Here is a 12,110-nt window from a genome sequence, read left to right as displayed (position 1 = left end):
AGAATGATTTAGCATATTCACTCTGCTTATCGCTCTCTGACTTTGCATGGCATTAAATAAAAAACAGCAATAATGAAGCAATTTGAGAACAGTAAAGCCCAATAAATAAAGAGAACTCAAACCAACTGAGTACTGTAAAACCCAATAAGTTAAGGCCACTCAAACCATTTGAGGAAAACGATTGCACCAAACCATGCGATTTAAAAAAACTTTATAGAAGTACCATGAACAAATTCCATTTAAGTTAAAGTAATGAGGCATTTAATTAACTCATTAACCTCAACACTGAGTTCAAAACTCTTTTCAAATAAGTAGAATTAACGTTCAGTAAATTTTGAGTTAACTACACTCAAAACACTCTACACTCATTTATTTAATAAAGTTGACTGTTGGGTTTTACAGTGTATCAATGCTACTAGTAGAATAGTACCATGGTAGATACCCAGAGTGACGTTCGAAAATTCAAGTAATAGTCAAATAACTGAGAACAAAACAGTGAAGCAGTTCTTTCCACATCTATTATTTATCCAAATAATATATTTTTTTATGAGATGTCATAATTTTTCATTAGCAGAAGTTTTCACTCCAAATGCTTGAAATCACAAAACAATGGTTCTACCAAACATGGTTTAAATAACAGATGTATGACACAGTTCAGGATACAGTCAGACTAGCTAGATTTTTCATCACTGCATCATACTATGGTAGTTAAGCAGTATCTCATTGTTCTGGAAATATACCCCATAAACTAGCCAGAATCGAGCAGCAGAGACATACAGCCTATGTTCAGAAAGCGGAGACTTTAAAATAAAGCAGCTGACTCAAATAAAATAAAATAAAAACTTCTAGCCTGGTTGATGTAATTCATCAATGATGAATGAGTTGTGCCACTTCAGCATATAAAAATGGCTCTCCGCTCAGCTAATGTAACTGAGTGCAAGGTATAACCTAAACAGAAACCAGCAACTTGGCTTGTAGCAACGGATCTTTACCAGACCCACCTAATTAATGATCTGAAGTCAAACACATTATTTATCAAGTAAATAATGCCTGGACAAATCCTTCCAACATCATTAATGAATTTTATACAGCAAAATAGTATAGAATCTGTTAAAAGACATTCATGAGTTTAGATGAGATCATGAACCACTTTGTTTCATCCAATTTCAACTTTGGTTGGTCATTTTACATGTTGGATCCTGCCTAAGTGGACTATATATGCTATTCAAAGTGGACCAGAATAACAGTCAAAGGTATGGCTTTGAGGTTAGGTGTGATTGTAATAAGCAGTTATCCATTTAGGGAGGAAATACAAATATGTAGTCATTCTGTTAAGACTCTAAATGGACAAGTAGAGGCATCCACCTGAGATTCCTGCTGAACACCTGCGCAAGCCTAGAAACATCACTGAAACAGCTTTGAGGTAAAATACCACATTAATGCATGCTGTACAAACATGACAAGATGAAACAGATGGTAATACTGTATATGCTGTATCACATTTTGCACGTGGCATTAAGTGAAGCACACTCTACAGGTCGGATGACTGTTCTCCTATGCATCATTAGCATCAGCGTTGAAGTCATGACCAGCTCATTTTGGCAGAGACAGAGACCAGGAGGAGGTTTCAGTTCAACTGACTGGAGTGTTATTATATATTGTGCGCCTAAATTATTTCAGTTAGGAGCACCGGTTAATTTAATTTTGAGGCCTGCTAATATAATGGTCTCAACTGCAACACTGCTAAGCCTGTAGCGGTGGCTATTTTACCTTCAGGACATCACTGGTTGAAGCTGCTCCTCCTGGAAAGATCTTCTCTATCTTCACCATTGGCTGCACCTTTGACTCAATCCCACCTGAGATGCTTATACCTGCACAAAGAACAACATAAATGATTTAACCATCCAAATGTTAACCGATCACTTTTAATGTCCTTAAAAGTAACAGGTACTTATTGCAATCCTAACTAAACATTTTTGGATGTCTGCAGATGATAAAGTTTAGATCTCTCCAATATTTGTTTTTTTAAGTCTGACAAAGTTTATGAGTTCGATTCTCAGTCCTATCAGCAATCTCTTCCATCATCTCTACCCACAGTGGAGGCACCTTTGAACAAATCACCTAACCTACAAGTGCTGCACACTGCTCCGGGTGTGTGTCCATAGTATGTAAGTGAATGTGTGTTCAATAATCACTGCTCCTAATGTGTGTGCACTAACTTGGATGGATTAAATGCAGATGACAAATTCTGAGAATGGGTTTTGTATAAATACTGTAGGCTTCAGTAACATTTTGAGTTAGAGGTTTAAAAAACCCCTAACCCTAAGAATTAAGCTTTGGCATGTAACTCATTGTTTATGTTTCTGACATGAAAGGGCCTTTGGAGGAGAGATTACTTATCTAAGTGATCAAACTTGTCCTTTTTGCTTTGTGAATAAGAAAAATCCCAATACAGAGGACAGGCCCAAACCAAAACTATGGATTAGAATATAATACAGATTGAGTTTATATGAAACCACCTAGCAACCTTCTAAAACAACCTATAAACCATGTACAAACATGAGAAACACATAGCAACCTGGCAACAAATCAAAACGCCCCAGCATTGAGATGACAACTTTTGCATGGAGAAGCTCAGCAAACAAACAGCTTAGGATGTTTGAAAAAAAAATTCAATATAAAGTCAAACATAATGGCTTCAAGTAACTCACCCAGGGACTGTTTAGTCTTTGAGATGGTTACCGTGGTTAGTACGTAGTCCTGTTCTGTTCTGTCTTGGCTGTCCGAGTGTCCATTCACTGGTTCTTTCCAGTGCTGTTCTGGGCTGGGCGCAAACACCTGGGACAATGGTGTCCTGCTCCGGCGGTGTGCACTCATTACAGTATACTTTACCTCTTTACCATTCAGAGATTTGTCTGTTTTCATTCTATGTCCATTCCTATAGGGAGACCTTCCTCGTTCTGGGACAGAATCACCCCTGCTGGAGAAAGAGTCATGGGGGAAACCATTGTCCCTTCTCAGGGGGGAACGTCCAGTGCGTTCTGTGCTGTAAGGGGACTCTGAGTGTGAAAAGCCGGACCGAGCAGGACTCAAAGAGCGATTACGGAGCGAGTCTGTGATGTAGGTGTCTACTGGTACATCCAAAAGAGGGGTGAAAGCTCGAGGAGGAGGAAGTCGTCCAGTCGGTAAACCTGCCAAACGCATTCGTTCCAAATCTTCAATGAGTTGTCGTTCCCTCTCCAGATCCTGCACCGGCTGAAGGTGAAATCCACCCCTGTAATCTTTGAGAGGATACAAGAGGATATTAAAACCATCTTGTTTGGATACATACATATGATTTTATTGCACATCTGTCTAGAATACTTGATTGTGATTGGTCAATTGCTGCATGATAATGATAAAGCTAAGTAGCATATTGCTTGCTCAGTTTAGGTCTGGCTAATTATTAGAAGGCAGTTTTCATGTGCATTATATTTAGTATGTACACAGTAGTACCATATACAGTAAAAAATGTCATAGTACACCAACAAACTAGGCAAAACCACATAAAAAATTTCAATCAATTTAATCAGACAATAATGCAACTGATATATTCGTTCTGTTATAATGACAGCTGTTTAAGTCACTTCTTAGTGAACTACGGCTCTGTGTAATAAATGCTGCTACATCTGAAAAAGCACATGAAAATACCACAACTTCAGTCAAGTGTTTGAAATAAATCCAAATATAGATGAGTCCGTGCTTGTGTGATTATTTCCAGCATAAACACAATGTCATAAGACAATAATATTAGGTTAGATTTACAGTGCATCCAGAAAGTATTCATAGCTCTTCACTTTTTTCACATTTTTTTTGTTAAAGTCTTATTTCAAAATGTATTAAATGTATTAAATTAAATTAATTTTGTTTCTTATGGTCTGAGAGTCCTTTAGATGCCTTATGGCAAATTCCAGATGGGGAGTGGCTTTTGTATGAACTCTCTACCAAACAGGCCTGATTGGTGGATTGCTGCACAGATGGTTGTCCTTCTGTTAGGTTCTCCTCTCTCCACAGAAGAACGCTGGATCTCAAACAGAGTGACCATAGTGTTATTGATCACCTCCCTGACTAAGGCCCTTCTCCCCCGATCACTCAGCTTAGATGGCCGGCCACCTCTAGGAAGAGTCCTGGTGGTTCCAAACATCTTTTACTTACGGATGATGGAGGCCACTGTCCTCATTGGAACTTTCAGAGCAGAAGAATTTTTTTCTGTAACTTTCCCCAGCCTTGTGCCTCGAGACAATCCTGTCTCAGAGGTCTACAGACAATTCCTTTGTCTTCATGCTTGGTTTATCATTTGACATGCACTATCAACCCTGGGACCTTATATAGGCAGGTGTATGCCTTTTTTATGTTTAATCAACTGAATTTACCACAGATGAACTCCAATTAAGAGATGTTTCAGCAGCTTAATTAGAGTTCACCTGTGGTAAATGTTCCTGAGCTCAATTTAGAGTTTCACGACATAGGCTGAGAAGACTTGTGTACATGTGATTTTTAAGGTTTTTTATTTTTAATAAATTGGCAACAATTCGTCATTGCCACATCCACACAGTCTAACATTGGACATTGACATCAGCCTGATTTTGGGTTTTGACGTCAATCCCTTTTTCATATCCAAGCAAAATACAACGCCCCACAATATTGGGGTACCACATCAATCTGAGATCATGTTGACGTCCTGTGTCTCCTGGGTTAGTCATGCTAAATCAATAAAGGCAGTTGAATCTTGTTTACAATAAAACCCAATGGGAATTACTTCTTCGTGGGTGTTTGGATTTTCTATGCGAGAGCACCCTCTGGCTTTCAAGATACTACTGATGACAAACATCACTGAGAATTTGGGTCTGATAATCGCAGCTTTGCTTAATCACATCTGCTTTCTTTGTAGAAGCTTTACAATCAGTGAGTTAATCAAATATTTTGACCCAAATCATTATTTTGCATGAGATCCCTATGTATGTGGTAAGTAGCTGTGTAATAAACAGGATCATGTACATCTAACTGATTGTTATTACAAAATAAAACCCCTGAGGGTGATCAAGACCTCTCTGCATCATGTTGAATTCATTTTTATCTCCTTAAATCAGTACAGATGTTACCAAACCTTACACACACTTTCTCTTTCATCCAGAAATGTGATTGACAATCATGCATTCATATGCACTGAGTCAGCAGCGGTGTGGCATTGCATACATGCACATCTCACTCAGATTTCAGGGGCCTCTAGCGGAGAGAGTTTTAAATTACTCCTCTGTAGACACTACAAAGGAGCTGCATTAAGCCTCAGACCTGTGTGGGTGGATGCTTGAAGGTTAAACAATGCAGACGCCTTTCTTGCATTTCAGAAACGACTTCTATTCAAAAGTCAGACGCACATGTAGACCAGTACTGTGGACAATGACATCGGGTACTGTGCGCTCCAGGGTTAGAGGTCAGGAGGTCATGCGGTGTCAGCAGGCAGGCTATTTGGCAATAAGAGACAGATTATCTTATTTTGGCAGTGATGCATGTTTGTCTATAATGCAAATTATGCATTTGTGGCCCCAAATGGCAGCTTACAATGGTCAAATGTTCTCATTGTCAAAAAGTGATGAGAAAATGAGAGGACTGTGTATGTGTGTGTGTATGTGTGTAGTGGGAGGGGGGGTCTGGATTAAATATCAGCAACAGGATATTTGTAGTTTATGTATGTGTGTAAGTGTACAGACAATCATTCAGGATATGAGATGGCTGGTGCAGAAGACTGTTTGCATCTTCTGGTTATATAATATCCAACAAGGATCAGTAAGAGGGCATGGCACAGCACAAGAGAAATGAAAGAATGAAAAACTCCCGTTCAGAGCAGCAGGAAAGTTACCTGGGATGGGTGTTATTAGATGGCGACGGGGTGTTCCTCCATGTCGAGGAGAACGAAGGACAGGAGACCTCACTGGAGAACCAAAAAACACTCCATAAATATTTCACATTTACCACGCTATATTACTCACAGTTATTTTTATAACTTTACAAAAATTGTATATGTCAACCTATAGATTTTTTACAAAGCACAGTTTATTAAAAACTTTTTATTATTACAGTCTACACCTACCCCAATTCTAAACCCAACTGTCAGTTATTAACATCTACACCTACCCCAATCCTAAACACAGCTGTCAGTCATTAAACAACTACACCTAAAACAATCCTAAACCCAACCGTCACAGTTATTAGCATCTAAAACTACCCCAATCCGAAACCAACTGTCACAGTTATTACCGTCTACACCTACCACAACCCTAAACCCAACAGTCACAGTTATTAACGTCTACACCTACCCCAATTCTTAACCCAACTGTCAGTTATTAACATCTACACCTACCACAACCCTAAACCCAACTGTCACAGTTATTACCGTCTACACCTACCACAACCCTAAACCCAACCGTCACAGTTATTATCGTCTACACCTACCACAACCCTAAACCCAACCATCACAGTTAATAACGTCTACACCTTCCCCAATCCTAAACCCAACCGTCACAGTTATTACTGTCTATACCTACCCTGCCCATCCCTACTTAATAACTTGCAATTCTGACTTTATACCTCGAAATTCTGATATAATAACTAACTTGGAATTCTGACTTAACAACTCAGAATTCTAAGTTAACTCGCAATTCTGACTTAATAACTCGCAATTCTGACTTCATAACTCTAAATTTTGACTTTTTAACTCAGAATTATGACTTTATAACTCACAATTCTAGCTTAGAGTTCTGACTTTATAACTCAGAATTTTGACTTAATAACTCGCAAATCAGAACTGTGACTTTATAACTCAGAATTCTGACATAACTCGCAATTCTGACTTCATAACTCAGAATTCTGACTTAATAATTCGCAATTCCGACTTCAAAGGCGAGAACGGGCTACCATAGGTATATGTACATTTCTGACTGACATTTCTGTATAGTTCCTACTTTATTGCAGCAACTAAAATAAAAAAGTTATTTTTTCAAAGAAAACAGGTTCTTACCAGACCGGCTTTTTAGTATGTCATAGGCTTCAAGCTCAAAGGGCAAGACCATACTGTCAAAACGGCCCAGATCTGTGGCAGGAATGATCATTCTACAAAACAGTGCGTTAGAATGGATAGTGTAAACATATGCAGGATTTATATAAATAAAGTATTGTACAGGGTGACATTGTTCCACTGCTCACCTGACCTCCCTCAGCAACAGAAGCTTCTCAGGCTTGTCCAAGATGGCCAGCAGGGGGCGCACTAGATCCTCAACCACACGATCGACCAGAAACTGAAGAACAGGTAGAGGACATGCCCTAGTTTACAGTGTAAACTTTTGGAGTCAGTGATCTAGGAGTGTTTTCAAAGCTGTAGATCATTTGTTTATATCTAAAACAGGCACTGGTTAAATTAGTTAAAGTTCTTTGGATTGGTTGATTAGACGGGGCAACATTTTATAGTAAACCAAAATGCTTGTCAGTTCCAAAATACATGTGAGTGAAACACGAGACTCTTCTTATTGGTCAGAGTCCACTTGTTTATATTTTTGTGATTGTACTCAAAGTGATATAAAAAAAAGATGGGCTGAGAAATCAGCTCTGTCTTCATTCGCATTCTTTCTAATAAATTATGTAGATTATTAATTAGAGTGGAAATTGAGGCTTTGTTGGATTGCATTCTTGTATTGCACCTGAAGAAGAGCGATTGCACAACCGTTTAGGATGAAGTAACACCAAGAGAAACAGACATTGCTGCTTTCTATGTAACGCATTTCTTATTATGACTTATGATTAAGCTTGGTTCTTTGAGTCAAATTGGTAATTGATCACAAACAAAATCCTTCATTTTTTTTTTTTTTTTTTTGTCAGGTCAAGACAGCTCAATGAGGTCATTAATGGCACATTTTTTTGATGCAGAATTACTATGTTCAAATATGCCTAAACCATGGTTGTTAAAATTGTACTAAACCTGAACCTGCTAACTGAGGTCTTTAGACTCACTATGTCCGAAGGTCTAAGTGAGTAGCTAGTATATTTAAACATATGTCATGACCATTAGAATGTGCTAAACAGTATGAATATGTGTAGTAAATTTGGAGGTGCTACAGTATATCTGGCATGTTGTCATTATCATATGACCTGCCAGCATCAGTTGCGTTGCTTCACTTCTATTCATAAACTGCACCCTTAAAGGGTTAATTCACCCAAAAATGAAAATTACTGTATGTTATGAATTACTGAAGCAAGCTTATGTCATTCCAAACCCTTCATACCTTCATTCATCTTTACAAATTAAGATATTTTATATAAAATATAAGGTATTCCTCAACCCCTGTAAACTGCAGCAAACTTTTCAGACTCATTTAAAGTCCAGAACGGTATTAAAACATCCTCAAAACAGACAATATGGATAAATTACAAAATATCGCCAAGCTACCAGAATATTTTTGTGCCCACATAAAAAAAAAAAAACTTTATTCAACAGTGTCTTCTCCTCAGTGTCAGTATAGGGCACACTTTCATGAGCACTGTGTAGTGATGTATAAACATCTAACCCCATTTATGTTCTTAAGGTGAACAAAGGTCTTCGGGGGTTTTAAATGACATGAGGGTAAGTAATTAATGACATAACTTTCATTTGGTTGTACTAACACTTTGTAGAATAGTAAAGTGTCCACTTTAGAATCTCTAAAGAAGTAATAGGACATCCGGGTATTTCAGATCTATTGATTTAAAAATACAATAGGCCCTGTTATACACCCCGTGCAATGCGGCGCAAGGCACGACACAGTTGTTGTTTGCTAGTTTCAGCTGGATGCAAGTGTCGTTTTGATATTTTGCACAACGCTGTTTAAATCGCGAATGCATTTGCGCTCATATGTGCGCCCATAGGCGTTCTGGTCTTAAAAAGGAGGTGTGTTAAGGCTCATTGCTGGCGCTTTGCTAATTTGAGGAACTAAAATAGACTGCATAATAGACCAGCTGAGAGGAGGTCCAGCGCAGAGTGCGTTAGATGTGCACCTCTTACAGCAATACACAAATATCTTTACAAATTAAAAAGAATAAAAGGAATTAAGTACTACAAAAATTATTTTTTCTACATAAATATAAAAACCACTGCCTGCATGCCTTCTTCATCTCAGGGGGCTTTTTCAGTTTATTCATGACAATTTGCTTTTGTATAATGTATTATTAGTAGTAGTAGTATTTATTATATGCATATTTATTTGCCCACCTGTGGGGTTTTGGACCATAAGGGGCATAGCATGTGTATTTGGATATAACTATTTTTTTTAGCACACTTTGTTATTACTGTTCATTTATTCGTTTGCTAGAAATTAGAACTGAATATAGAAATAGTTTTGAAGCAAATATTTGCACCTAACAAACAAAAATAATTATGTAGGCTATAGAATGTCTGTGTGTACAACACGTTTCCTTATATACGAAAGACAGTAAAAGTGTAAGTAAAGAATGAGGAGGCCCATTCTCTCATTCTCACACTGCAGATGCTGTTTAACTGTTCTCGGTAGTGGAGCGCTCAGTTTTTCCTCCTACAACGTTGCCATGTAAATAGCAAATGCGCTATGTTGCAACACAACTGACTCATAAAGGGAATGGGAGATAAGACTCTGATTGGTTTATTCTCAAAACACATAACTCATTAAGAAAATAAGCACAACCTTGTTGTACCATAGCAAAAGTGGATTCTGACACAAGCCCTTTTGTGCCCTGCGCTTTGGACTTTGTGCCTAGATCGTCAAAATAGAGCCCTATGACTTCAGATGTACTTCTTGGCTTACACACAGTTTTACATGCTCTATTGTAGACCTGTACAATAAATCACATTGCATATTGTTATGCACATTTGTCAATAAAGCGGGTTGTGTAATAAGCAGTAATTCACCAACATGTAAATTCAGATTAAGCAGCATTTACACGAAGCCAGAATTCACTTACAAGCTACGAAAACATATCATGTGATATAATCGTGTGATATTCAAAGCACAGGTAATGATTCTGCGATATTGACAGCTGTTTGTGTAACTTCTTAGTTAACTATGGCACTTTGTAGTAAAAGCTGCTATTCCCCTTCAGATGGGGAACTTCAATGCTATCAGTGGATTTAATTTATTAATCCACGAATGGGGATTTCGTTTCAGAAAGCCAATCGTCTGAAAGAGTATACAACGGGCCAATGTAATACCAATGAATTGGCATCGTAAGCTTGCGCACGTGTGCGTTAATGCCAATTATCTCTGCATATAAGCACAGCTGAAGCAAGTAAATGCCATTCTTTTCGCTTCAGAGACTATTACAGCCTTCTGAGAGAGTCGATGAGGGTTCCTCCTGCTGTGATCCAGCGATTTCGAGCAAATGAGAGCATTCTCCCGGTCCAGAGTGGGTACACGCAGCGGCAGACGGTCGAGCTGGGTTTCTCCCTTGCCTGGCGTTCTTTGGGTCCGGTCCTCCAGAGGGGTGCGTATAAAGTTGCAACTTCACAAAAAGAGCAACACAGTCGTGCAGCACGTCCTTTTCAGGATGGCGCTCCGAACGTGCGTTTCTGGATGCAGTGGTTTCCTGTCTTCGGATGATGGGCACGGGCTCTGCGTTGCATGCCTGGGGGTCCAGCATGTTAATGCGCTGCTCGCGGGCAGTTCATGTCGTCAATGCGATGCCGTGACTGTTGCGCAGTTAAGATCGCGGCTAGCCTTTGCAAAAGGGCAAACCACCCCAGCTGTCCCCTGCACTGCAGCGGGCACTCGGGCAGATCTGAGGGTTTCAGCGAGAGATAATCCGTTGCCCACGGGCCCGCGGACCTCCCGCTCCTCCAAGCGCTTTATCCAAGCTTCGGGCGGGGGAAGCGATCCGTCTAACCAGATGGTAGCCCCTACGCTCGATGACACCGGAGACCAGACGTCCACCGCGGCATCGGAGGGTTGGCTTTCAGTGTCCGATGATGATCCAGACCCGCTCACCCCCTCCGGGCAGGTGAGCGCTGTCAAGACGGATCCTGAAACTGACATGTTAGCCGTGCTTTCCCGGGCTGCTTCGGCCGTGGGTTGGAGATGGTTTATCCCCCAGCTCTGCGGCCAGACCGACTAGAAGGGTGCTACGTAGAGGACCAGAGGGCGAAGCCTTCGAAGCCTCTCGTCCCGTTCTTCTCGGTGGTGCACAGTAGGCTCACGCAGTCTTAAAGGGCACTTTTTTCTGCCCGTGCTGCATGTCCCTCCGCCCTTACCACTCTTGACGGTGGAGCGGCCAGGGGGTATGTGGCGATTCCTCAGATTGAGCGCGCGATTGCGGTCAATCTTTGTCCGTGTGGTGCCTCTTTTTAGCAGGGACTACCTCGTCTCCCGTCCAAAGCCTGTAAGTTATCTGACTCCCTCGGAGCTATAGAGCTTACATGGCTGCGGGCCAGGCTACTTCCGCCTTGCACGCGATGGCCACCTACCACCGCTACCAAGCGCAGGCGCTGGCCGAGCTGCACTAGGGTGGGTCCAACCCAGGCTTGTGAGCTTCGCACCGCATCCGACTATGCTCTTCGGACCACTAAGTCCGCTGCGTGTGCGTTGGGGAGGACAATGTCCACATTAGTGGTCCAGGAGCGCCACCTCTAGCTAAACTTGGCTGATATGCGCAAAGTCGACAAAGTCCGTTTTCTTGACTCCCCCATATCCCAAGCTGGCCTGTTCGGTGACACCGTCTGTGAATTCACCCAGGAATTCAAGGCGGTGAGAGAGCAGTCTGAGGCGATGGGTAATATCATCTATCATCTTAGCGCTGCTAAGTCTGGTAACGGACCGCGAAGCAATTGTAGGTTTGAGTCCATTAGCGAGAGCTCGGCCTGCCTGGTTAGCCCGGCCAGCCCTTCGCGGTGGCTCATACGCACAATCAGAGTCGGCTATGCAATTCAGTTTGCAAAACGGCCCCCCAAGTTCACGGGTGTGTATTCACCAGGTTCAGCCCCCTGTCCGCCCCTGTCTTGCGAGAGGAGATTGCTGTCCTCCTGGCGAAGGATGCAATTGAGCCGGTCCCTCCAGCCGAGATGGAGAGCGGGTTTTACA

The 12,110-nt window shown here is 40.9% G+C and overlaps 1 protein-coding gene across 2 annotated transcripts in view; it reads right to left on the bottom strand.

Moving 5' to 3' along the window:
- Window positions 1-12,110, bottom strand: part of pdzd7a (PDZ domain containing 7a) — an 88,910-nt gene that overhangs the window by 20,490 nt on the left and 56,310 nt on the right. For both annotated transcript variants that reach the window (NM_001442401.1, NM_001190757.2), the window contains 5 exon segments: window positions 1,771-1,871; window positions 2,712-3,281; window positions 5,900-5,971; window positions 7,058-7,149; window positions 7,243-7,334. In NM_001442401.1, the coding sequence (NP_001429330.1) occupies window positions 1,771-1,871; window positions 2,712-3,281; window positions 5,900-5,971; window positions 7,058-7,149; window positions 7,243-7,334 (927 nt within the window).

Source organism: Danio rerio, chromosome 13 (genome assembly GCF_052040795.2).
Source record: "Danio rerio strain M-AB ecotype USA chromosome 13, GRCz13ab, whole genome shotgun sequence".
Lineage (NCBI taxonomy): Eukaryota > Metazoa > Chordata > Actinopteri > Cypriniformes > Danionidae > Danio > Danio rerio.
This window is presented reverse-complemented; position numbering and strand designations above follow the sequence as displayed.